Source organism: Halichoerus grypus, chromosome 3, assembly GCF_964656455.1.
Source record: "Halichoerus grypus chromosome 3, mHalGry1.hap1.1, whole genome shotgun sequence".
Taxonomy (NCBI): Eukaryota; Metazoa; Chordata; class Mammalia; order Carnivora; family Phocidae; genus Halichoerus; species Halichoerus grypus.
Window position 1 is genome coordinate 97,756,067 of NC_135714.1, and position 27,728 is coordinate 97,783,794.

Sequence of the window (27,728 nt, forward strand, 5' to 3'; positions counted from 1 at the left end):
CGCCAGATAGGTCTAAGGGAACAAAGGGAAGAAACTGGAATTATTAAAACATGGAAGTTTGAAGGTGGGACTTCGAGGGGCCGGCCCAGACTTCTGAGGGGGGCTTGCTGCTTGTCTGGTGCTGGTGTCTCTGTGGGGAGTCATAAGACTGGTTTTGCAAGTGTTGGAATAGCTACAAACTGGAATCAAACGCTGCTCTCGGAACTAACTGCTCGGAACAGGAAACAATCAGGTAGGAACAAGCAGCTTCTCCCTTCTCCGGCGTTTCACGCTCCCTCCACCGCCCCCTATTGGCAGACTTAGTAAGTAGCCGCAGGCAAAGCCGAAATGCAGTTTGAGAGTCCTCGCTCAAGCTCCAGCGTCACACCACGGAACGTGGGAGGGTGAGTTTGAAGCCCAGAGGCACACTATGATAACTGACGTGCTGAACACGGAACCTTGAGGGGCATATTTACTGCGTGGAGTGGTGAAAGGAGGAAAAAGGATTATAAAAGGAGAATCAGGTTGGTAAATGTCAGAGAAGGAGATAAGAGGTTGTTAGCAGTGTTAAGTACTGTGGCTGAAGAAAGACCATTGGTTTCACAATTGAAATTTGGCTAAGAAGGGTTGTGTGGAGTCGCTGAAACAGGCACTAGATTATAATAAAGTGGACACAGTGTATGTTGACTCCTTTTTCAATAACTACAAAAGGAAGGAGGTAGAATAACCTAAAAAAAAAGTACTTTATTAAAGATGGAAAAAAAATGACTGCAGCTATAGAAAAAATATTATGTGGAAAGGAAGGATGATTTTAACGGAATTATCAAGGTAAGTGATAAGGTGTTTTGCTGAGAATGAATGTAGCTGTAGTGGGATTGGGACCTGGGAGAATGAAGATGGTTCAGAACACTTCATGTGTGGGATTTAACAGGGGCGGGAATATTCCAGATCTGAGACTGTAAGAATCTAACACAGTGATTTCTAGAAAATCTCTAACCCAAATCAGGATTAAGAATTATACACACTTGGATCGAGTGTGTATGTAAGATTCTAAGCCTCCAGTTTTGTTTCTATAACCCAGAGTTTTTCAAATTAGGTGTTACTGACATTTGGAGTCAGATAAGTTTCATTGGGAGTGGGGGTTGTCCTGTGCTTTGTAGGGTGTTCAGCTGCATCCCTGGCTGCTACACACTAAATGCCCAAAGCAAACCATCCCCTCCCCAGCATCATGATAATCAAAAAAATGTCTTCCGACATTGTCAGATGTCCCTGGGAAGCAAATTACCCCCTGAGAACCACTGCACTGCTCCAAGAGATCAGCAAAGGCTCTGCTGATAAGTTGGTTTCTGGTTGCAGGGCCCCCTTGGCAAAATCTATATTTTCAGCTTCTTGTCCTTTTCTGGAATCTTGGTACCTCCTAGTCCTGGTTGGGTCGGCACTACTGATGTGTTTTTTTTTTTTTTAATTAATTTATTTATTTTGAGAGAGATACAGAGAGAAAGAGAACGCGCGCGTGTGCAAGTGTGCACACGTTGGGGGAGGGGCAGAGGGAGGGGGAGATCATCTCCAGCAAACTCCGCCCTGAGCACTGAGTCTGATGTGGGCTCAGTCTCAGGATCCTGAGATCATGACCTGAGCCGAAATCAAGAGGCGATGCTCACCAACTGAGCCCCCAGGCATCCCACTTTTGATGTGTTTAAATAGATGTTTTAAAAAATGTGTTTGGCTTTTCTACTAGTCTCTGTGGCCATTTTGTTCTGTTGACAGATATCACCTAATATTCAGAAACACAGTTTCAAGGAACTATCTTTTAATGTTATTATTTTGTTAATTATATTATTTTTCCTTATCCTAACCACTGATCAGCAAGCTTCAACAGGTCAAATCTGCTCTTGCCTGTTTTGGAAGTAAAGTTTTATTACAACATAGTCACACTATCATTTCCAGATTGTCTGGCTGCTTCTGCAGTAAGACTGCAGAGTAGTTGCCCCAGAGAGCTAAGGCCCTCACTTCACAGTTTGCCAAGCCCTGCTCTAGATCTTGGATACCATGAAGGTAGGAACCAAGAGTTTGTATCTTAGTGTCTAATATATTATAGCTGAATGACTGCATATATGAATTTTCCTCAATTTATCAAAAAATATGCATTGAATTCAATCACTTTGTTTTTAAATGTCCAAAGGCAACAAAAGATTGTCTACATTATTATGTGTTATTTAGGTCAAATGGCATGGTTGGTTGTGGGGGAGGGGCAGAGGGAGAGGGAGAGAGAGTCTTAAGCCGACTCCATGCTCAGCACAGGGCCTGAGGTGGGGCTTGACCTCACAACCCTGAGATCAATCAAGAGTCTGCCACTTAACCAACTGAGAGGAATGGTTTAAGAGTAGAGAGCAGATTCCTGATTGTATCTATTGTTTTATTTTTTTCAGTCATAAACCTCCCCTTTAACTGTGTTACCAAAAAAAATAAAATAAAAATGTATTATTTGTTACAAGGAGAGTAGGCAAAGTAAATGCTTCAGTATAAATCAATCATCCCTACAGATTTTTTAAAAAGACTTATTTATTTTTTAGAGAGAGAAAGAGTAAGCGGGGGAGGGGCAGAGGGAGAGAGAGAGAAATCCTCAAGCAGACTCCCCGCTGAACGCAGAGCCTGACCTGGGGCTTGATCCCAGGACCCCAAGATCCTGACCTGAGCCAAAACCAAGAGTCGGCCGCTTAACCGACTGAGCCACACAGGCACCACTACAGATATCTTAAAAACAGTAAATTTATTAAAGGTGGTCATTTACTTCATCTTTCTGTTAATAGAACAGTTCCACATGCATATTTATATAATTCATGGTACATGTTTTCCTTGAAATTCATCTGAAGAATATAATAATTTATATTTGATATATTTGATAATTATTTAATAAGCATGCCTTCCACATAGTTTCCCTCAAGAGCAGATAGCGTTTGAAACAGTTAGGTTTTTCTCATCTTTCACAGACACATGAAGTAGAGGTAAGTGGCTCACAAGTAGACTCATAAGCCAAAGAAAAGAAATGATTTACTAGCTTAGTTGTCCTTGGACCAAAATAATATTAGTGTTGTTGTATGGACAGTTGTTACCTGTAGGCTTCCACTTTAAAACCTTATAATTCTTATTAATGATTTGTTCTACTAAACTTTAATGATGAATATTGTTAGTCAGATGTTATCCTGAATTCATTTTGCATCTTTAATATTAACATCTGTGTATTTGTCATTCCATTAATTCGGTGACAAAAGCACGTTTACCATACTATAAATCTTATCAGTCTTTGAACAAAAGTGACTTAAAACTCTGAGACAGTGTTATTTTATGACTTTGGGTTGTACCTGGGTAGTATCTATGATTTTTACTCATCTCTTGAAGGCTATTGGTAACTCTTAATGATTTACATCCCAGGGTTTCCTTAGCCAAAACAATTTTGTAAAGAAACTAAAGGGTTTGTTTTTGAAATGAGTGGTTATACTAACTAGAAAGCATGCCTCTGTTTTACAGGGCTTAAAACAAAGTATCTTGCATCATTCCAACATCTGGATTTCATTTATTGCTAAAGCAGGATAAGATGGATTTGGAAAGAATAGAGTGAAATCAGGTTTAATGATCATTATCTTAATTTTGGACTGAAAATTTCCCTGCAAGCCAGGCTCTGTCATGTTTAACTTTGAATGTGCACTTCACAGGAATAAAAGTTGCAATGACCTAACCCACTCCTGTTCTCCCTCTGACTTCAAAAAAACTACTTAGTGAAAAATTTTGGAGTAAGAGACGTAATGTTACTTGAAATTTCTGTGCAAGGGTTCTGTTAGACTTCACATATATATTTTTTTAATTGCCTGCACTTGTTTAAAAACTTTATTCCTCCAAAAGTACAATATACTTGCTCTGGATTTTACAGCTTTTCAAATTGATTATCTAAATTTGGGTGACTCTTGGGTTTTCAAAATGCATTCATAAATGAGATACATCAGAAAGAATGTTTGACGTATCTTATGTGTGCATTAAATTTTCCTATAATGATAACATAATTTAAAAAATTTTTAATCTATGCAAATGTTTATGCATGTTTATGTGTGCCTTTCAAAAAACTTTTCTTACATTTTCTTGAAATTCTGTAAATATTTGGCAGATGATTTTCTCAAACATGACTTTAAAGTTTTGATTTTAAAACTACTTAAAAATTTTTTTTTTATACCTTAAATTGAAGGTATTAAGCTTAGGTTTTAAGTTCTTCAACACATTTTAAAGATTTATTTATTTATTTTAGAGAGAGGGAAAGGGAGAGAGAGTGTGCGTCTGTGCACATGCAAATCGGGGGAGGAGCAGAGGGAGAGAATCTTCAAGAGCAGACTCCCCACTGAGTGTGGAGCCCAGCATGGGGCTTGATCTCATGACCCATGAGATCATGACCTGAGCCGAAACCAAGAGTTGGATGCTTAACTGACAGAGCTACCCTGGTGCCCCTAAAAGCTACTTTTGATTTAAAGATTTTTTTTTTTTTTTAAAGATTTTATTTATTTGACAGAGAGAGACACAGCGAGAGAGGGAACACAAGCAGGGGGAGTGGGAGAGGGAGAAGCAGGCTTCCCGCCGAGCAGGGAGCCCGATGCGGGGCTCGATCCCAGGACCCTGGGATCTTGACCTGAGCCGAAGGCAGACGCTTAACGACTGAGCCACCCAGGCGCCCCAAGATAGAAAGATTTTTTAAAGACATTTAAAATTCTTGCAGAGAAGGAATTTTTCATATATAATGATCCTATTCCCAATAATCCTAATCATTACTGATATCAGCACTAAAAAGGAAGAAAAAGATAGTAATAGGAAGAATAGAACTAGAAATATAAAAAGAGACCTGGAAGTTTTATTTCAAATGACAAACTTCTCCTGGAAGTCAGAGCTCTTGGATGCTGGAATAATTACCTAGGTTGAGAAGAATTAAAATGGAAGGAAATGCTATTTTTAGAGATATTTAAGGCCAGATCTGGCAAAGCACTAAAAAACAAAATTCAGGAAAATCCCCAGAATGTGTTGTCAGGGCAATGACCTAAGTGACTTCCATGGAACTTTTTTCTGTGTACCATTGATGTGGGAGGAGGGCTCTGGAGTTTGGTTTGCTCTCCTACTGATTCCAGTGTGACCTAAGGCAATTTACTTGACCTGACTGCCAGTTTTCCCTCTCTTCAGAGAGTTTAGAAAATGACACTTACTAGGTGGAGCTTAATGTTTGTATCCACTTCAGGATTTCAAAGAGAATACTATCATGATGGAAAAAGTATTATTGATGAAGGACAGTTGGAAGAAAGGCAGGCAGGGACAAGGGGCCCCCACCCTAAGAGGAAACCACCCTTAAAAGGATTTTACACCATCCTGGAAGGAGCCCTTCACCCTTCCCTACATGATAGATAGATGACAAAAACCTGGTTGGATGACAGGTGCAGGGAAGGTTAATCAAATTAAAACAGCCTGGCAACAAGCCCATACAAACCCCTAGGCTTAGAAACTCCAGTGGCAACCCTCTCGGGTCCCCTTCTTCTTTGGGAACTTTGTACTATCACAGTGCTATCGCTCAGTAAACCTTGCTTTGCTGCCCACCACTCTGTCCGGTCTACCTCTGCATTCTTCGAAGCAGTGTGACCAAGAACCGTGGGCACTAAAGAAGAAGAAATCCTGTAACATTATTCTTTGTTACTCTACTTGTTGGTTCACAGAAGTAGAAACCTGGAATTAAAATTCAAACCAAATTTAATATGTTAGTTTGACTACCTTTACAGTGTTTCCATTACATTCAATGTGATTCTGTGCAATTTCATTCCAGGTGTATTTGCTGAGGAGCTACTATTGCCTTCAGAAAACTCAAAATTTTGAACCCATAAAAATTGATTCCTTGACCCTGTTGGGAGGCCAAGGGGTTCCCTTGCTTGAAGAGCAGAAAAAGAATCTCCCAAGTCCCTATCTGGTTTAGCAGTTTCATTAAATCTGGATGTGATGCACAGTGGAAGATCGTATAGTCAACCCATCAGCAAATATATACTATTTGAGCTGCTGGGGAATTAGGAGAACCGCAACGGAATCCCAGTCATGGATGAAACCACTTGCTCTCTCAGGGGCTCGTTTCACAGTTCTGTTGAAGGGTGTAATAATATTTCCACTACTTCATGGTCTTCTGAGAAACCTGAAAGGCAGTGAATTGGGAAAGTGTCCTGAGTCAAAAAATTAATAAATCACTACTAATTACAATAACAACAAAAAAAGCCCAAGTACCTCCTACATTCCAGCACAGTGCTGGGCATCAATTTACCTCATCAATTCTTTACAATAGCCTTTTCTTTTCCACATGTGAGGAAACTGACGCCTAGGAGCCACAGTAACCAGCTAGTGGGGTGAGGGTGGGGGGCAGACAAACCCAGGCCTGTCTAATTCCAAAGAGGCATGAAGAGTAACGAATTCCGGTCAGCTGAACATATGCTCCTCAGATGCAGGAGTGGCCATTTTATGTTCTCTTTGCTCCATTATTGCTGGCTGCCTTGCAGGTGATTAGCAGTTTTCTAGGAAATTCCTCACTTCTGTGGGAAGCCTGTTGCACTGACCTGCAATGAAAAGGTATTTCCCTCCATAAACTTTCCACTAATGCCTGTGTTCCCATCCAGGAATATCCCTCTTAGATAGCAAAGGGAGAAGTTTAAAGGGAAGATTTATGAAGCAGTTATTATATGCCAGGCACTTGTTTAAAAAATAGGTGTTTAAAAACATTTCACTTATTGCTTAGAGCAACTTCGAAAGAGAATACGGAGGTTCAGAAAAGACAAATGATGGGGGCACCTGGGTGGCTCAGTTGTTAAGCGTCTGCCTTCAGCTCAGGTCATGATCCCAGGGTCCTGGGATCGAGTCCCACATCAGGCTCCCTGCTCAGCGGGAAGCCTGCTTTTCCCTCTCCCACTCCCCCTGCTTGTGTTTCCCTCTCTCGCTGTGTCTCTCTCTGTCAGATAAATAAATACAATCTAAAAAAGAAAAAGAAAAGACAAATGATGCACCCAAGGCTGTGCAGAAAATAGCAGCAAAATGGGGGAGGGGGGTTCAATTCACATCAAGCCCCTGCCTCTTCCCATTACCTGTGTTGCCTCTGAAAAGGATACACTTATAGTGTCTAGTTTGGTCAAAATATTTTTATGATTTTTTTAAAGATTTTATTTATTTATTTGACAGAGAGAGAGAGAGGGAACACAAGCAGGGGAAGCAGCAGGGAGAGGGAGAGGGAGAAGCAGGCTTCCCGCTGAGCAGGGAGCCCGATGCGGGGCTCAATCCCAGGACCCTGGGATCATGACCTGAGCTGAAGGCAGATGCTAAACAGACTGAGCCACCCAGGCACCCCTGATTTTACTATTTAAAGCAACAATGGTAACCACCAGCGCTTCAACTACATGGAATAGGTCTCTGTTCAAATATCACCTCCTCCTGAAGAGAAGCTGTCCTCTGAGGTAGCCAGCCTACCCCTACCCCATGCCTGCAACTTCATTGTTCTTCATAGCACTTACCACCATCTGACAAAACATAGGGTTGTCTTCGTTGTCTGCCCTGCCTACTGGAATATGAGCTTCTAGAGGGCATAGGCCTTGTCTGACTTGTTAATTTCCATGTCCCTCATGCCTAAAACAGTGACTGAAATAAATAATAAACATTGGTTACATGAATGAATAAATTAAGGCAGGTTTTTTAAAACCAGGATGGATAGCAAGCATGTGACAGGTTGGTAGTAGAGTATGCTTTAGTCTGGAAAACATTACTTTGATACAAGAAAATGCAGCAATCTGAATCATATTTTTGCTTAATAGGTTAAAAGTGATTCCTGACTTAAACTACTACCTAGAATTTGGCTCCAATATAAAGTTTCACTCAGCAACCCCATCAGCATTATTTATTTTATTTGTTAGGCGTTTTTAACACTACCTTTGCAACTTTTGGGCATTTTGACATTATAAATGTAAATGTACCTCTTTTTAATATTATTGACTTTCAGAAGCATAAGGGCAAAGCAGACATTTTAATTCATTTTGTGAAGCTTTGAAGTAAAAGAGGAGGGGGAAGACTGATGAAAAATCAAAAAATCAGAAAAGGGACAACTAAGTTATGAAAATCTAAAAAGTGTTAGTTTTACCTGTTAAAAAAGCCCCACACAAATTAGCCAGCTCCCACAAACATCTCAAAATTCAGATAAATAACAATATTTTTATTAATTAACTGACACACCTCTTTTTCCTCCTATATTTCTTGTTTGAGTACTCTTTGATCTCTTCTTTATCTGACAAAAATTTCATGATATAACTTTTTCCATTAACATCTACCATAGTTAATCAATAGTAGTTTTTATAATTGATAATAGGGTTGCACACAACATGGGACTTCTTGTACAGAAGTAATCAGTGTAACATGGCTACAGATTTTTGCCTATAAACATAAGAATTCTAATAAATTTTATTTTTTATAATAGCCATAATGAATGTATGGTGCATTTATCATTGTATATGCTGCATTATCTGGCATATTCCTGAAAGGAGGCACCTTTGCATTTAACTAGGCATTAATAAGAAATGAATTCTTCACTGGTGATTTTTGTATTTAGCCATTAGAAGAGTATTCCACAGACTAGTTTGTGGCACTGTACATTTCAACCTATGTTTTCCTCTACTACACAAATACGTACAGTGTCAGCACCTTAGAATGGGTTGATGCTGTGATAGGACCTCTGGCCCTGCCCTTTAATGTTTTCACACAGGCAAATGGACACAACACATGGTAAGCGTATGCCTGGAAGCTCTTCATTCCTATGCTGGGCAACTGGCAATAACTTTTCCCTGAATGCGATTGTGAACCACATAAACATATTTCATGAAACCCAAGCTGAACAAATCCCCACCTCATCTTCCCCTTAGCTGGGTTCCAAAATGGCTCGTGGGTACTCCACCATCACTTGCAGGGGACGTTGGATGAAAAAGACAATAATCTTAACCAAATTCAGTTGAAGTATTTTACTTCGGCAGATTTTACAACAGCATATGCACATGTAAACACATTGTTGGTGTTCCTTCCAGAGCCTTGGAAGGGATCCCAGAAGGGAGGGTCCTAAGCTTTAGCTTCACTAACTTCCTATTAGATTCTCCAGTAATGGGTACACATCTAATACACTTCAGCTACACTAACCTCCATATCTTTTTTGTATTGACAAAGTGTATTTTTGCTGTTCTTCCTGCCTTTCAAATCAAATCGTTATCAATTGTGTCTCAGCTCAAGGAGGTTTTTCTGATCTCCTGTGTGTATCACTCCCATTACTCTGTCATACCACCCTGTTCCTCTCTCTTTTTAGCCCCCATTTCTCTCACCATTTTGTGTACATACTTATTGTCTGCCTTCTCTGGTGAAATGCGGGCTCCACGAGGGTAGGAATGTTGCCAAGGACGCTCACAAAAAAATCATTTTTTAAAAAGATTTTATTTATTTATTTGAGAGAGAGAGAGCGCACACGAGTAGGGGGGGAGGGGCAGAGGGAGAGAGAGAAGCAGACTCCTCGATCCCAGGATCCCGGGATCATGACCTGAGCCAATGGCAAATGCTTAACCGACTGAGCCACCTAGGCGCCCCCAAAAAATCATTTGAATGAATGAATGAATGAATGATAAGCTTAAATGTAAGTATCTTCCTAATTAACTCAAGAATATTATTTTATAATTTTAATAAATGTACTCCAACTCTAGTTCCCCATCTCACTGGATTGGTAGGAAAGCCAATCTCAGGTATCTTTTAGAGCCACTTCCTTCCCAGGGTTTGCAAAGTTGTTGGGATTCAGCAGAGTGGCAGGTCATCACTCATTTGCCTTCACTGGTCACTGAACTGTCCACAGTCTTGGCCAGCAGTCAGGTACCCAGCTGCAGCTTCTGTGATATGCATGTGGCTGAAAAGTGTTGGCCAAGGTTGGGAGCCCTGCTTTTGGTGTCCAGCCTCCCTCCAGAGACCCTGTAGCTGTTTCCATCTTGCCATTATTTCTGACAGCAGCTTGGTGGTCAGCACTACCTGGGAGACCCCCAGACTGCCATACTCCTAGTTAGGACTAAATCCCTCCCTTGCTTTTCTCAAGGGCACTTTCCTTGCTTTTCTCTCTACTCAGGATGCCTTGCAAAATCATTTCATGGAGTTTAGGCCGTACAAAACTGAGAATCATTGTTACCACCTTCTATTCTTGCTCAGTCAAAGTCCCTGAGTTAAGGAAGTAGGAAGGGTCTGACTACTTCCTTGGAAGAGGAACAAGGGGGAAATCTGAAGAATGAACAAAATTATGAAAATCTCAAAAATTATCCTGCCACATACCTTTTATATATTTGTATATTGAAAAGGAAACTAACTGATACTTTGGCTGTCTGTATGCTCTGCCTCCCTATTGTGGGCTGAAATTTATCCCCCAAATTTATATGTTGAAGCCCTACTCTGCAGTATCTCAGAATGTGACTATATTTGGAGATAAAGTCTTTCAAGACAATTAAGTTAAAATGAGGTCATTGGAGTGGGCCTTAATCCAATATTACTGGTGTCCTTATAAAAAGAGGAGGTTGGAGAGACAGGTACAGAGGGAAGATGATGTGAAGGCCCTTGGAGAAGACAGCCATCTACAGGCCAAGGAAATAGGCCTCAAAAAATTCTCCTGACACCTTGATCTCAGGTTTCTAGCCTTCAGAATTTTGAGACAATAAATTTCTCTTCTTTAAGCTACCCTGTCTATGGTACTGTGTAATGGACACCTAGCAAACTAATACACTCCGTCGTGCTGTGACGTTGGGCGAGGCAGCACCTCGGGGCTTTAGGTAAAAGTAGGAGTTGCTGGTGTGCATCTCCTTAGCTCTGCAAGCCCGGATGATGGGATTTTAAACCACCACCGGCAGCAGTGGTAGTTTCTCCCCAAACCACATTCAGCCTCAGAGCAAGAGAGAGCACGTAGATGAGCAGGGAAAATGTTGTTAGGATGGTTTGAGGGTGTCTTCTTTCACGCTGCCCCTTTTCGCTTGCCCTGGAATGCTGCAGAGAACCATCACCACCTGCTCAGATGGCATTTCATGCACGTGCATTCCAGGAAACAGCACAAATACTCGAGTCACAGCAGGCCCTAGCGGGGTCAGCAGATAATGAATTAGTGATTCTCCAATAGTCAGAGAGTTGCCTCACTGTTTAATATGAGTTCACAAATGTTTATCCATCATGTGGATTATCTATTTTTTTAACACTTAGGATAAAGTTCTGTTATCTGTAATTAATTCCAACAAGCATGTTTCCTCCAAATGTTAAGAACGATCATTTGAAAAGATCTTGTTGTTTTTGTCTGGGATATTAATTTCTTTCCACGTGTGCTATTTTATGTCTAATTGTTGTCAGTCCCTCTTTGTGCAGAAGGAAAACTTAAAACAGTAACAAAATACATTGTCTCAAAGCTCTAAATTTTAACTCTGATTTTGGACGGTATAATTTAGTGACAGTTCCAAATAATGATTGTAGCCTATGGAAAAAGTGGTTTTGTTTGTTTAAAAACATAGATGCTATCATTTAAATCTTATCTTTAATAATTCATTGACATTACCCTACATGTTTCCTTAAAAATTATCTTTACTCTTTCTGATGTTTCAAATAATACTATCTGAAATACAAAACATGCAATATTTACTAGTAAAAACAAAGTAGCAGAATGATACTGTCAGTAGATATCACGAATCATATTTTCAGTTCATTTTTTGATATTACAGACAAATGCCCTCCAGTTTTTTGGAGAAAACAGATGTCTAAATCTATTTTTTCTAATATGTTTATTTAACTCCATCTTCATTGTCCTAAAACGTATACACACACACACACACGCACACACATTGCACTTTTATAAAACATGCTTTTTGAAACTGAAACTTTTAATGTGTATGTATCCTATGGGGACTTTAATCTGTGTGGTTTCGTTTGGTGATTCATTCAAATTTAACTCACATAAATATATTAGCTAATGTTGTAAGATGCCTGCTAGGTTTCTGATTTTTTTTTTTTAAGGCCTTTTGATTGAGACACCTGGGTGGCTCAATCAGTTAAGTGTCTGCCTTTGGCTCAGGTCATGATCTCAGGGTCCTGGGATCCAGCCCCTCATCAGGCTCCTTGCTCAACAGGGAGCCTGCTTCTCCCTCGGCCTGCTTCTCCCCCTGCTTGTGCTCTTTCTCTCTGACAAATAAATAAATAAAATCTTTAAAAAAAAAGGCCTTTTGATAAACACCAAGTTTTGGTGGCCCAAAAGGAAGGAAGAGTTAGGTTTGGTATAAATATTGAAATCATGATGTATTATTACAATTTTGGTTTTTCTAAACTTCAGATAACTTTACATTAATATTGTGAGATAATAGAAAATATATATTGGTCTCTGCCCCCAGTTCCTGGGACACTAGGAGCATCTCCTGCTTTAATATTGGTCTTTGACTTTTGTTCCTGATACAGAACTCCTGAAATCCTTGTGATTTCCTGGGTGATGGGAGTGTCATTTGTTCTTCTGCGTGGGCTTCTGGATGAGGGCTGGCCACTGGAGAGACCAAGCCATGATGAGAAGCTTGGAATTTTCAGCTCTGCCACCCATTTTCTTGAGAAGAGTTAATGATCCATCATGCTTACATGATGCAGCTTCTATAAAATTCCAAAAATACAGGGCTTGGAGAGCTTCTGGATTGGTGAACACTTGGAGGTGTTGAGAGAGTGGTGTGTCTGGAGAAGGCATGGAAATTCTTCATCCCTACCCATATACCTTGCCCTACCTTCCATCTAGATGTTCATCTGTATCCTTTATCAGATCCTTTAATAAACAGTTAAACAGTTAAATGTAAGTATTTCCCTGAGTTCTGTGAGCCACTCTAGCAAATTAATCAAATCCAAGGAGGGGATCTTTGGAACCTCTGATCTATAGCCAGTTGGTCAGAAGCACAGGTGATAACCTGGACTTGCGACTGGGGTCTGAGGTGTATATGTGTGTGTTGGGGCGGGGGGAGACACATCTTGTGGGACTAAGCTCTTACCGATGGGATCTGATGCTATCTCCAGGTAGATAGTGTCAAAATTGAGTTGAATTCTTGGATATCCTGCTGGTGTCCTGATAATTGCTTGTTGGTGATGTGGAGCTACATTCTCCACTCCCACTCCCACTCCCACATATTTTTTAGTAAAAAATTGAATTAGAAAAATAACAAAGAGGCATGAGCCAGCATAGGTGGCCAATGTGAAATTATTGTAGAGTCAGTCATTCCTACAGGAATATTTTTGTTTTATAATGTGGTTTCCCAATTCGTGTTAGGCTCAGACATCTTACTGTGCTGTCAAAATTGGGAAGGATAATATAGGTATTATTTGTGGAATGAATAATCAAGTGAATGAATGGATGGTATTATAAAACAGAACATCTGACACATTGTTAAATCCTTTAAATGGTATAGAAGTAGAATTAGTCTAAGATCATTTTTTTATTGAGGTGTAGCTGACTTGTTACATTATGTCAGGTGTACAATGTTACATTAGTTTCAGGTGTACAACATAGTGACTTGACAAGTCTGTATATTATGCTATGCTCACCACAAGTGTAGCTACCGTCAAAGAAGGTCATTTTCAAAACCACTCAAGTCACTTTTTTTTCCATAAGAAAGTGAATTTTTACCCTTGCCTTAATTCTTAAATTCCAAATAAAATAAAGAGCAGGCTGTGTGCTGTTTGACCAGGGCTCTGGTTCCATTTCTCCACCTGCGTCTCAGTTTCACTTTTTTGGGTCTGGGACTTGATTTCACCCTCCTTGCAAGCTACTAAGTTAGCCTGCTACTGTTTCATGGATGCTGGAAGAAGACATGAGATTCTTTGGTCAGAGACAAAGAACTTTCTTACACAAGGTACAGCACATATACACAAGGTATATCAGCGTATTTACAAGTTTATCTCGCCTCAAACTCCATAGGGTTTATAAGATATTACCCAGATGGATACTACATACCCAGTGGATTTCCATAACAGCTAAGGTGCACTAGGCCTAGTGAATCCATTGCTTTTATTTTATTTTACTTTTTACTTGCAGTCAGCTAGCAAACTTACTTTTGTCCCACACTGAGATATTACCACATCCATCAAGGTTGCTTGCTACAAAAACAAGCCTGAGAAATAGCTCAGGAAAAGAAGCATTAGGACCTTGAATTCTGACACATTCAGAAAGACATCTAGGAGCACTAGAGACCCATGGAAGACTCCCTCTCACAATATACGTTGTGATGGCTTCACCCTCACACTGGCTTCCCCCATTGGCTGTTATCAGTATCCGTGGGGTGAATGATACTGTCCCTGACAGCTATCTGGAAGAGTCTTAAGCTTCCCTGTGGTTGCACCATATATGAATTCATCACTGGAGCTGGGTAATGTCCTTGACTTAGGCCTAGGTTGTGTATCCATTCCTGAACTAATCTCTGTATTAAGGAGGAAAGATTACTCTGACTGTCTAAAATCAACCAACTTATCCATGCTGTTGGGGTCGGAGGATCAATTTTACCCAACACAGTAGTTACTGCCCAATGGGGGAAAGGCAAAATGTTAGGGAGACTGTCGCTAAATATTCCACACAGTTTTTAAGTGGTATAATTCAAGAATTTTGCTCTATTTCAGATTTTCCCAAGTCAAATGAAGTGAGAAAAGGGAAAGAAATGAGAACTCTTTGGCTTTCTTTTCTATACCTTTATTCTGGGAAATCTTAGCTAGCCTTTCATTCTACTCATATTAACTGAGCACCAATTAGTGGTCAAGAATTGTATTAGACCTGGGGAGACAAATTCAAGTAAATTGGAAACATCTGCTAATCTCACAGGGTTAATCAGCTAGTGTTGGATCCAGACAATTTAAGAGACCATTTGAATGAGCGAGAAAGTGCAGGGTGATGGCAGCACATGGAAGGAACACCCGACCTGGACAAGGGGGCAGGACAGGATGGTTAGGAAAGGCTCCCTGGAGAATGTGACATGTAAGCTGAGACCAGAAGGATGAGTAGGAATTATCAGGTGATCTATGTGTGGGGAGGACGAGATAGCTTGGAAGCATGAGACCTAGCAGATGGAGCAGCAGATCAGGTTGAAGAAAGTAAAAATAGTTCTGTGTGTTGAATCATAAAATTCAAGGTGGGAGATGAGGTTGGAGAAGAAGTGAGGAGTGGGAGGCAGAACGTATTCTCTAGGTAAAGGAGTTTTGACCATTCTGAAAGTCCTTGAAGACTTGAAACAGAGGGAAAAAATAAATATGATAAATATTGCGTTTTGGAAATTTCATCCTGGCTGTCAAGTCAAAAATGAATTGAGGGTGGAAACAAAGCTGGGACAGACGAGTTAGGAGATTGTTGAAATCAAGGCCAGAGATAGAAGTAATCACGGGAGTGGAAATGGAGTAAAGAGGCAGATTTGCAATCTATTTAGAAGTTGAATCCATATGCCTTTTTTTTTTTTTTAAGATTTTATTTTTTTATTCGAGAGAGAGAGAGAGCACGAGCAGGGGGATGAGGCAGAGGGAGAAGCAGACTCCTCACTGAGCAGGGAGCCCAACGTGGGGCTCGATCCCAGGACCCTGGGATCATGACCTGAGCAGAAGGCAGATGCTTAACTGACTGAGCCACCCTGGTGCCCCTGGATCCATACATCTTAATGAGTAACTGGACACAGGAGAACTGCATTAGGGAGTACATAAGGCCTGGAGACAGAATAGCAATGATAAGAACTGGTATATTAATTTCAGGCAGGCAAAAGTTCAAATCTCTACCACTTAGAATCTAAGGCTGAGTTAATTACCAGTAAAAGGGAGACACTAAAAATCAAGTACCTAACATGGTTACTTTGAGGATGAATAAAACACCATACGTCAAGTTCCTGACACTAAGTAAACCCATAGAAAGGGTGTAAGGTGAGAAAAGTAAGTAGACCAGAACATAGCCCTGGAAGACAACACACACATTTAAAGAATGACTAGAAACTGAGGACTGCCAAACGTGAGAGAAGAGTGGCTAGAGGGGCAAGAGGAGAGAGCATGTTTTGTATCCTAGAATAGAAGCCTAAGAGAGAAGACAATCAAAGGAGGACATGGCCAATAATCTCAAGTGCTCACAAAAGCAAGGAGGTAATAAGTGACCTTGCTGAGAGCTTTTCCTGTTGTGGGGATAAAAGCTAGACTGGACTGGGTTGAGGAGCACAAAGGCAGAAGCGGAAAGAACAATTGTAAAACGTTCTTTTTCTTATTTTATTTTATTTTATTTTAAGATTTTCTTATTTATTTGTCAGTGAGAGAGCACAAGCAGGGGGAGCGGCAGAGGCAGAGGGAGAAGCAGGCTCCCCGCGGAGCAGGGAGCACGATGTGAGGCTCCATCCCGGGACTCCGGGATCATGACCTGAGCAGAAGGCAGACGCTTAACCGACTGAGCCACCCAGGCGTCCCTGAAGTTCTTTTTCTTTTGTTCTGAGTTCATACTTTAGGATGTTACTTATAAAATTCTTGTTTTTTTTTTTTCAAAGAAAGATGGGGGTACAGGCAATTCACCTTTTGGGAGAGAATCAAACTCGAGATGCATGTCTGGTCTTCCTGCCCTTCAAAGGCTCTCTCTGAGCGCTGCCGGTATCTGAGTGACCGTCTCTTACCCCAGTGAGAAGGCACAAACAAAATCACTTGACACGTTTGGCTTCTGGGCAGCGAGGCTGCGTGAAGGTTCACTGCAGAGTGCTTCCTGGTACTGAAACAGGCAGAGTTGTCTGCAAGTCAGTTTTGTCTGGTACCACATGTAACATCAATTAACTTGTCCAAGCTTTTCATTATTTGGTATGTTTTTATGTGGATGAATGTCATGGAAAATAAAAATATCATGGAAGAATAAAAATGTTCCATTTGTACAATTTTTGGTGGATTGTATTCAGATTTAAAACTTTAAAGTATTTTGGACCACATACAAAATAAACTTTTATTTTGGACCACCCAGACTCAGAGCACTGTGATGAGGGACTATAAAAATAAGAAACTTGTAGGTGACATTGTATGTAGTTGGCTATTTTGGTTCAAGAAGTTTCTTTCCTGCTGAGGAAGGAAGAAAATGAAACACTTATTTAAATTTAAAATACTCCAGACCATGCAAGAGACATAGTTAAAAGAATGTAGTTTCCAGGGGGAAATTCTTTTCTTCTCCTCTTCCTCTTTCCTCTCCTCCCCCTCCTCAACTCTAAAATATAGACACCTCTTTCATAGTTCAAAAAAGTACTTTTCAGAGTAGGAGGTTAAAAAAAAAGACAAATGTTTTGCTTTCTTTTATTTCCTCTTATGGAATTAGATAGTAGAAGCTTAGAAAAATAATAATAATTTCACCCTCTTGAACTCCCTTTTGTCTGTTTCAATCATCACTGGGGTCATTCTCAAAACATTCATTTGCGAGAATCAAATTGTCTAGTAGTTGGATTTTCAGAGCTCATATTTTAGGATGTCACTCTGGCCCAGCTGGCCATTAAAATCTTCACGTGTTCTCTACTAGTCATAGGATTATTAAATGAAAGTTTCTCAATCTTTTTTTTTTTTTTTTTTAAAGATCTTATTTATTTGACAGAGAGATACAGCGAGAGAGGGGACACAAGCAGGGGGAGTGGGAGAGGGAGAAGCAGGCTCTCCGTGGAGCAGGGAGCCCTATAAGGGACTCGATCCCGGGACCCTGGGATCATAACCCGAGCCGAAGGCAGACGCTTAACGACTGAGCCACTCAGGTGCCCCTCAGTCATTCTTTTAAGTGCTGGCATTTAAATCAGTGCTAGACAACTTTTGCTTTCCCGCCCCCATCTCGCCCCAAATGAGGACCTTCTCCTCCGAGCGAGTCTCTTTCCTTTGCCTGAAGTGGGCTGAGCAAAGGAGCGTGACGCAAAAGTGGGCTGTGTCCTTGATGCTAGGGAGCGCTTCTGCCTCCTTGTGAATGCGGCCCGCGGCCGCTGCAGCAGCTGAGGCTCTGCGCTCCCCAATCCTGCCTCCTGGGCAGGCGCCTGGAGCTAAGTACGCATCTCAACGGCACCGAAGCCTCCTCCGTCTTTTCAAGCTCTTCATGCTACCCAACTAAAAGGAGAAAATGGGCACGGGGGATTTTATCTGCATTTCCATGACCGGAGGGGCGCCCTGGGGGTTCAGATTGCAAGGTGGCAAGGAGCAGAAGCAGCCCTTACAAGTTGCTAAGGTAGGACCACCAAAGAGGTGCCGCTATCACCGCTCTGGGCTGGGAAGGAATGAGAGCAACCTGTTTGATGGTTTTTTTCAAGTTGTGATTCAGGAGTTTATGTATTAGTTTGATTTTGGCGCCGATACTAAATTTTTCTAGGATGCGGGTTTGTTCATGTTTCAAAAAAACTTTGGAGTAATGTATAGCATATATGTAATTAACCAGTAATTGATAGAAAGAAAAAAAAAGAGTGCCGTATTTATCAGCTGAAGAAAAGCCTAGTTAATCAGCTTCTCTGACAACCAGCAAGACACTTGGGACGTTTCTTCTAGGCAATGTTAGAATATGCAGTTGAGTTATTGTTTCATGTTACTTTACTTGGTTTTGGCAGAAGAGAAATGCTCAGCTCAGCATAACCAATTGGTGTGGCTTTTGGGGACTTGTATAAAGCCTTGGTAGTGACATTTACAATGCAGCATTTATGAAAAGACCAATTTCAGGCAATACTTTTAAATATATGATGAAAATGTCAGAAAATCTATTTGAAAGAATATTCTTTTAAGGATTTGACAAATAAATGCAGAAATCTACTCCATCCCATCATGTGTACTCATCTAGCTAAGTGCTCAAAATAAAATTCAAAGACACTAGAAATACATTGTAAGTAACTTATAGGAAACTTTGAAATGCATCTAATAACGATTTTAAATGTTTTAGATTGCTTTTGTTTCCATCATATTGCTTGTTTCTTGCTACCAGTTTGCTGGAGGGGATCTGATATTGTCTAAACTGGGATTCAGCTAAAATAAATTTTAAAATGCATGAAATTTAAGCAGACTTTTACCTGGATTGGATACTAAATTGTAGTATTGTATGGAAGAACATGTTTGATTAATTTCCGCTTTATATATTAAAGATGGGTCTAGATCCTTATGAAATATGTGGACTACTGGCCTTTGTAGTTATCCTTTCTCTTGGCTTTTTTTTTTTTTTTTTTTAATGTTCACTGTGAGGAAAGGAGTTTCTTTTGAAATTTTCTGCTCCCAGGCTTCCATCGGAAAAATCCTTTCATAATGCGATGGTGGAATCCTGCCACCTAGTGAAAATTTCAAACATCAAGACTGAAGCATAAAACAGAAGGTGAAAAGCAAAATGTTTAGAATGGGAAATTTTCTCAGAGACCTCTGGTTCAACCTGTGGATTTTAGATAAGGAAAGAGCCCAGAGAGTTTAAGTAACTGTCCTCTGCTTCAAACTAGCAGCGATTGAAGAATCCGGAAAGGTGGTTTCATTGTGTTGCTTTAGGAGTCCGTGGCAGGAAACGTCAGACAAAACAGTGATGCCTAATTCAGAGTATGCAGAATTCATGAGACTGAACTAGATTTGTTCTGGGTCTAGAATAGCAGTTGGCTGGCTCCAGTTACTGAGATTTGGGTTCTAATTCCAGCTCTGATCTAACTTGTAGCCCGGCCTGAGACAAATCTCTCACCCTTCCTGAGTCATCCCTTGTGGGGTGGTGTGTGTGTGTGTGTGTGTGTGTGTGTGTGTGTGTGTGTAGAGGGAGAAAGAGATAAACATTTTGAGTGAGGTAGCAAAGGAGAGAAGTAAAAAGGAAATTGTACTCTACCATCAGTGAGATTCTATATTGCTAGAGTATTTTACTGTCCTAATAGTATACAGCTTTAGAATCACTTGCCTACCAGTTAAAATATGGAGACAAAGGTGGCTGGATGCTCTTATTCCCTATTAGTTCTTTTGTGGCCGGACCTTAAGAATAGGGTGGGTATTGGGTTTCTCCTGAGTCCTCAATGTGCTTATTGCAAAGCGGAACTATTATGTGGTGATTTTTTTTTTTTTTTAAGAACTAAAGCTAATAGCTAGTGAAGGGTGCTTTGTGAGCATTTCTCTGCTGATTACATCTTTATCAACAGGATTCAGAGAGGCTATTATGTGTGTGAGTGTCAAAAAATTCAATCCTGCTCTTCCCCCCAAATCAACTTTCCTAAAATACCCTGGAAATATATTTGTGGTTTTTAAAAAAAGTTATTAAAGTATTTGGATGTTTGCTTTAATTTTCTAGTTTGTGATAGTATAATTGATCGCTAATTCTAAAAGATCATTATGAAGGCATCTGGATGTTTGCCTTAATTTGTGTGTGTGTGTGTGTGTGTGTGTGTGTGTGAGAGAGAGAGAGAGAGAGAGAGAGAGATCCACTACAGTTTACAGTCTAGTTTTCCCCATATGTAAAAAGTGACTGGAGAGGCTTCTAAAGAAGATAAAATTTCTAAGTTACTATGGCAATGCCTACTTTTGTTGGTCTATTTTTTCCCCTTAATTCAAACTTACATTTAATTTCTTATACTAGCATTATTTGTTGAAGAAAACCCTTGGAGCAAAGTGCTTGTCACTTTCTGTGTTATCAAGTCCATGGCCTCACTCGGATCACTGTTTTTCATTTAAAATATCAAGTCAACTCAATTCTAGTAATGGTCCCTCAGCTCAAGGTGAAATGAACGTTGCATAGCATAGACTTCCTCCTCTGCCAAGGTGATGCTTATGAGGGCCAAGTTACCTCCAAGAAGGAGGATGGAGAGGAACAGGGCAGAAAGGCTGGGGGAGATGGTTGCTAGCAAACACAGTGCTTACAGTTTTGAAGAACATGCAGAGGATGAATTTGGGAATTAAAGAAAATATATATTAACAAAGAAAAGGAAATTTCAGACAGTACTAGCATCACGCCCCCTTAAAAGGGGAATGCTACAAAGCAGTTCTGGAGGTAACAACAAATTTTTGGCTTATTATAAAATATCTCATGTTCAGGTTTTTCATGATTCTTTATAGAATGAAAATTGAACAAGCTGAAATAGGGAAAAAAACCCTAGTCTAATGTTATTAACAATGATTAGAAATTGAGTAGCTTTATAATTGCCAGTAAATATCCTTCTAATGACACATTTAGTCACTTTTGAGAGATGTTCAAACATTTTTAGTATTTGGCTGGCTGATGGAACTGTAGGCAAGCTCCAACTTTTAAAGATCACTGACAGAAATATTAATAATCAAACTTTTCGTTGACATTGAAGCTCAAGGCCATAAAATTCGGTTTTGTTTTCAAGAATAAATTGAATTTTTAAAAGATCCAAATAATCGGTAACAGTTGCTTGGTTTTTGAATGCTTATATATCTTTTAATTTATATTCTAAATACATGTGATAGAAAGCAAACATTTCTAATACAGAGTCATAAGACAATATTCTGTAAAGTATATTTCCAGGAGATCATTCATAGAAACAAATTTATTGAAGCATATTTATAACATAAAACCCCATTGTATGTGTGCAAATACTCTTAGAAAAATTGTGTTAGCACTTTTACTTTATAAAACTCCTTTTTCAAACATGTGCTTACATGGCTATGCCTCTGGACAGATCACTTTGGAAAATCTTCGTATAAAGAAGTGGGGAGAAATTTTTGTTTTACAAACAAATCTTATGAACAATTCAGTAATAACTCACATTTTGAAAATAATGAACAAAGAAATGTTCACACTGTATCCTTTATATGTTTGAATGTTTAGAACTTTAAGCTTCCTTCAAAACATGTAGACCGCTATGGTATTTATTATTCTCTTATTGAAATGCCTTTCTTTCTTTCTTTTTCTCTTTCTTTCTTTCTTTCTTTCATTCTTTCTTTCTTTCTTTTTTTTTAAAGAGGGAGAGAGGAAGAGCAGTGGGGGGAGGGGCAGAGGAAGAAAGAGAGAGAGAATCTTAAGCAGGCTCTGTGCCCAGTGTGGAGCCTGATTCAGGGCTCGATCTCACAACTCTGAGATAATGAGCTGAGCTGAAATCAAGAGTTGGTCACTTAACCTACTGAACCACCCAGGTGCCTCTGAATTTCAATTCAAAGTTTCAAGTAACTTTTATTAAAATTGACATGACAAATTACAATCATGTATTTTATGAGGCAGACGTGGATTTAATGATTCTGTATGTCCTCTCTTTAAAACTTTAAATAAAGATGTGTTAGTAAAGCACAATCAGATAACATAGTCTTATCCATTAGTACCATCAGTGAGGTCTCTAAAATGTTTCAAATAAAATAATTCCAGAAACATAGTTATTTCTAAAGGGAAAAAAAGAAATATTTTAATGTGTTTGAATATGTGTATTTGAGGACAAATGCTCCTTACTACATATGGAAAGCTAGTAACATCTTTATTAGGAGATATGATGGATCACTTCATTTTTTATTGAGTTTTTGAGCGCTTTCTAGAAATTCTAAAAACAGGTATGCTTATAGAAGTCAGTACGCACTAGGTAAATCTGTTAAGCATATGTTATTTTAAATCTTTGTTTTGGAATTGTGTGTTTTAAGAGAGATCACTGTTTGTTGAAAGACAATAGCTAAGATAATGACTCTGCATGAACTTTACCATTATTGGGACATGGCACATATGTAGCTTGCATTTATCAAACTCTTTTCAAAAAAATATTCTTTGCAGTATTTTCTTTGAAGGTGTTTTTTCTTCAAATGACCCCCATAACCTAAGAAGTAGTTTGAAAAATATGCTCATTTTAGAGATGAAGAAATTCAGGCACAGAAAGTCTAAGTTACTTGCCAAAGGTTAAGCTATAAAAAAAATGGTGGCATTTGATTGCAAATCTGCATTCTCCTTCTGAATTGGTAGAAAACAGGTGCCTGAGAGAATAAGGGAGGCTAAGGTGGTCCCCAAAAGGAAGCATATAAAAAATAGCATGCTCTTCATCCAAATGTGATTTAATTGGCCAAGGGATCCCCAGGTATCAAGATTTATAAACACCCCGAAGTCAATTCAAATGTGTGGTCAAGATTCAGAACCACTGCTGTAGAAAGTTGAGGCCAGAAATGTTACCACAGGGCTTCCTGAAGGGTGGCGTGATATGTTCTTCTAGCACATCCCCACCGCCTCTTTCCCAGCTGATATAAGAGGAGGACCAGAGAGACACAAGAATTGTCTGAGTCCTTAGCATTGTGATGAAGTCATCATTAGTAACGGGAGGGTTTTCCCTTTCTGAAGCCAAGACCTCTGGGTTACTGGGAGGCAAGGAGGTGCTGGGAAGCTTAAAAATGATCATTGTAAAGATTGGAGGTGTCTGCAAGAGGGGCACCTGGTAATATATTCCCTAGCAGGATGTCTTCTTTGTCAATAGAATTGCTGGTCTGCCTAGTGCCTATGTGAATAAGGTGGGATAAGAGGTCAGACAAAGACAATTATCATATGATTTCACTGATATGCAGAATTTGAGAAACAAGGCAGAGGATCATAGGGGAAGAGAGGAAAAAATGAAACAAGATAAAACCAGAGAGGGAGATAAACCATAAGAGACTCTTAATCTCAGGCAACAAACTGAGGGTTGCTGGAGGGGAGGGGGATGGGAGGGATGGGGTGGCTGGGTGATGGACTTTGGGGAGGGTATGTGTTGTGGTGAGCCCTGTGTATTGTGTAAGACTGATGAATCACAGACCTGTACCCTTGAAACAAATAATACGTTATATCTTAATTAATTGAATTTAAATTAAAAAAAAAAGAGGTAGGGAGTGGTGGGTGGGGGAGTAAAACTGGAGAAAGATGCAAGAGGAGGGAGAGAAAAAGACCTAGATGAGACGGAGAGAGAATGAGAGAGAAGAGTAGGAACTTACCTATTTGGCAAGGCAAGGATACTTGCATTTCCCAGGGGTGAGTGACTGGCACAGAAAGTGGTGGGATTTGAACCACCTTGCCGGTACCCTACCCAGATAGGCAAGCTCTTAGCTAGGGACCAGCAGGCGCAAGCCGGCATCCTGAGGAACTACTGGGGGCTTTGGAAGGGAGCTGGGCAGGAGCCTTATTTCCCATGTTAGGGAACTGTGCCGTGGTAAAGCTCTCCAGGGCTCCTTGAAGAAACCACACAAATTGCCCTAGCATCTGGACTCTGGCCACAGAGAGAACAGAGATGGCTGTTCAGTGTTAACCAGAGAAGTGCAACAACCAGAAAGAGAGAAATAGGACTTCATTCAGTTATGACTAAATATATCTACCATCCCCCCTCCTTCTCCAGTCTTCCTGCCTTCAACCTGGGAGGAGCTAGAAGGAGGTAGGAAAAGAGCAGGCAACACCCTCCTCGGGGTGCCAAGCCCCGGAGCCACAAGCCCTCCACCGTGCTTACGGAGAGCACCTAGGGACAGACATTAGATTGAAGCTGTAATTGGACTAGACTATTTTAATAACCAAAAGCCAACAGAAATGCCTGGGATCTGACCAAAGTATTATTAAGGGAGGGATTTGGCTTTCTCCTACTTGAAAGCAGTTGCTGGAAGAAATGAAAGTTTCATGTTTATAACTGAATGAGTTGACGCTCCTCAAAAACATCAGTTCCATCACACAGGTTCATATTTATTAATCACATGTATTTGATGTATGTTAACTTGAAAACTTACCACCAACTCATATGATTTCCATAGATGATCACGTTGAAGCTATTTTATCTAGGTTGAATGAATGAAAATCTGGCTTTGGGCTAAATAAGAAATGTAAGCTACTTCTTTCTTTTTCCTTTTTCTTTTGCTGAATGTGAATCAGCACTTTAATAACCTGGTATGCTTTTTGCTATAGGTAGGCACATACTTTTAGTTAGTCTAAAAAAGTGTTTCTGGAATATTACTGTCAGGGTCCAGAACTCCTAACTTAAAAGTAAGTATTCTGAACTTCTATTGGGTCTTAATCTAGGGTGGTTGTTGTTTTTAAAGAAAGTCATATTGCAAATTCCAAAAGTCAGTATGTAATATCATGTGACATACATATTATACCTAACTGAATAATATTTGTGTATTTCTCATGGTAATGGTTTCCAAAAGAATTTAACCTCCCTCTATCAGGTTAATAAGTGTCCAGGAATATAAGCTAATTTTTATATTTAGCTAAAAATACTTCACATTGTATATCTTACAATTGTCCAAGTATGTTAACATATATCATTTGATACCAGTTGAGTTTTATTATTCTCAGTTTATAGATGAAAAAACTGATTCTGAAAAAAATTAATTATTTGCAAAAATTTTATATAAAGGAGTCCAAAGTCAAATATAATTCTTTCCCCGATGGCAGGGGCATCATGCCACTCTCTGCATCAGTTTGGATAAAGAGGACAGTTTATCATTTAGTAATGCTGAAAACTGCCATAACGCTGATTTAGAGTTTATGTGAAATAGTATGTCACCATCTAAGATTTAACCCTTAAAAACATTTATAACAATTTCTTCTTTTAATGAGATCTAGGAAAAGGACTATGGGAAATGTATCTCCAAGGTCATGTGCAATGAGAGACAAGACTGGAAAGTGAACCAGTTTACTTATAAGTAAACCTAAAAAAATACATGGATTCCAAGATTTTTATTGTATCTATTCTAAGAGATTCATGATGAATGCCATGAGACTTTTGTAAAAGGAAATGGAGAATTCCTGCATCAGCTTCATTAAACAATCCTTAAGAGTGGGGTGCCTGGGTGACTCAGTTGGTTGGGCATCTGACTCTTGGTTTCTGCTGGGGTCATGATCTCCTGGGGGGTGGGATAGAGCCCTGTGTCTGGCTCCCCACTCAGCAAGAATCTGCTTGAAGATTCTCTCCCTCTGCCCCTCCCCCCATTCGTACATGTGTGTGCACATACACACTCTCTCTCAAATAAATAAATAAATCTTAACAAAAAACTCAATCCTTAAGAGAAAACAACTTTATGAAGTTAAAAGCCTTATATGAGAAGCAAAATATTATTTGCGGCTTGGTAGATATTTTTCATTGTTTGACCACCTCAATGAGAACTTATTTATAGTATTGAATTACCTTAGGCATTTTATTTTTAAAAATTATTTACCATTCTTTTTTTATTATAAAAAAGTAGAGTTAGCCAGGTTCTCAACAAACTGTCTTCAGTGTCTTTGTGAAATCCATTGGTATGTGGCAGATCATTGACAATAGTAGGTATAGTTAGGTGTTGTGATGATCTGGATGTAGTTTTCTTTAATTGGCCTTTAAATCCGGTGTGTTTCAGATAAATATACTGAAAAATACGGTGGATTTGCCATTTGAAACATTGTGGGAAAACTCCTGTTACTTGATTATGTAACAAATAGTTTTCCTAACCTTGGCCTTGGATTTTTATAAACCTGCTCATCCATGGCTAGCTTTTCCACTTTTATTTGGAAGCAGTGTGGGTATCGGATTGATAAAACGATGGGGTGGATGAATTTTCCTGAAAAGAACGACAGGTTTATGATCTGTCTAATTCAGCCTGGGCAATACGCCTTCCTTTACTGCTCTTTCTTCATTCCTTTTATCAAAATTTACCTGGCTTGAATTTCACCATTTTAGGATACAGATTATTTTTTTCCTAAGAAATTTATAATAACAGCCAATGAATGTCATTTTCCCCAAACATCTTACTGCCTTTAACAGTATTTTCTGTAGATAAGTTTATTTAAGAAACTCATACATAATGTTTCCTGGATGTCAGGCACTTCTTTAAACCACTTTTTAAATATGATGAGAAAATTCTGTGAGGTTGTCATTGTTTGAGATCCCTAGTACAGAAGCACAAAGAGGTTAAGTGACTTCCCCAGGTCATATAGGTAATTAGGGTTAGACTTAGGGTTCACACCTAGGGAGTTTGGCTCCAGGGTTTGTATTCTACACACACAACTCTTGTGGGTCTAGTGTAGTTTACTTTAGTCATTTTCCCAAAGGGGTATAAAGGCAATGAATTTAGGTGGTAACGGGGTACTGACTTTCTACCTCCTCTATGGTCCTTATTCTTTTTCCTGCCCTGGATGCCTTCACTTAGGACTTCAGCCCAGGCCCTTACTCTTTGTCTTTTAGATAACTATAATCCTTTTAACTGTCTCCCTGCTTTCGGTTTCACATTCCTCAGATTTGTGCTACAGAGTGCTGCCAGGGTGATTTTTCTAAATCACCTGTTACATCACTGCTTAAAATACTTCAAAGTCTCCCCATCATAGTCATCAAAAGAACCGTAACAAAATCTTATTACGTACAGACAATTAAGCACTTTATGAATTATATCATACACAATAGCTTTACCTCCTTCTTTTTTTCCTCGCAGATGAGGAAGCTGAGAGTTAGAGAAGTTAACTAAATAATTTAAGATCACACAGCTGGCAAATGGCAGGTCTAGGACCGAGGCCAGTTTGATGCCGAATCCCATGGTCTGAGGGGCTCCCTGCACCATGCCTTGTTCACCGGCTCATGACTGCACGTTATGGAGGCACCCGTAACCCTCCACCATCTGGTCCCTGCCATACTGTCCAGCCCCATCACCTGGGACTCCCCTAAATGTGCACTTAGCCATTTGAAAGTACGACAGTTCTCTCAAAACACTCTGCCTTTCTTGCCACCAAGATTCATCCCTGCTGTGTGCACCCCTTTCTCTGGCACCTACCCTAATACACT

The 27,728-nt window shown here is 39.7% G+C and overlaps 1 protein-coding gene and 1 long non-coding RNA gene across 4 annotated transcripts in view; both read left to right on the top strand.

Moving 5' to 3' along the window:
• The first annotated feature begins 322 nt into the window (after positions 1 to 322).
• On the top strand, positions 323 to 16,942 carry LOC118535457 (uncharacterized). The gene is made up of 3 exons (XR_004917186.2): positions 323 to 383; positions 12,514 to 12,889; positions 16,584 to 16,942. It is a non-coding gene; the product is annotated as an uncharacterized LOC118535457 (long non-coding RNA).
• A 1,023-nt stretch (positions 16,943 to 17,965) lies between these two features.
• The window catches only part of SYNPO2 (synaptopodin 2), a 166,128-nt gene continuing 156,365 nt past the window's right edge, over positions 17,966 to 27,728 (top strand). Inside the window, exon 1 of one of the 3 annotated variants that reach the window (XM_036091772.2) lies at positions 17,966 to 18,268. In XM_036091772.2, the coding sequence (XP_035947665.1) occupies positions 18,164 to 18,268 (105 nt within the window). In that variant the 5' untranslated portion in view covers positions 17,966 to 18,163. The remainder of the gene's footprint in view (positions 18,269 to 27,728) is intronic. The other 2 variants (XM_078069181.1, XM_036091771.2) reach the window with 2 other exon arrangements.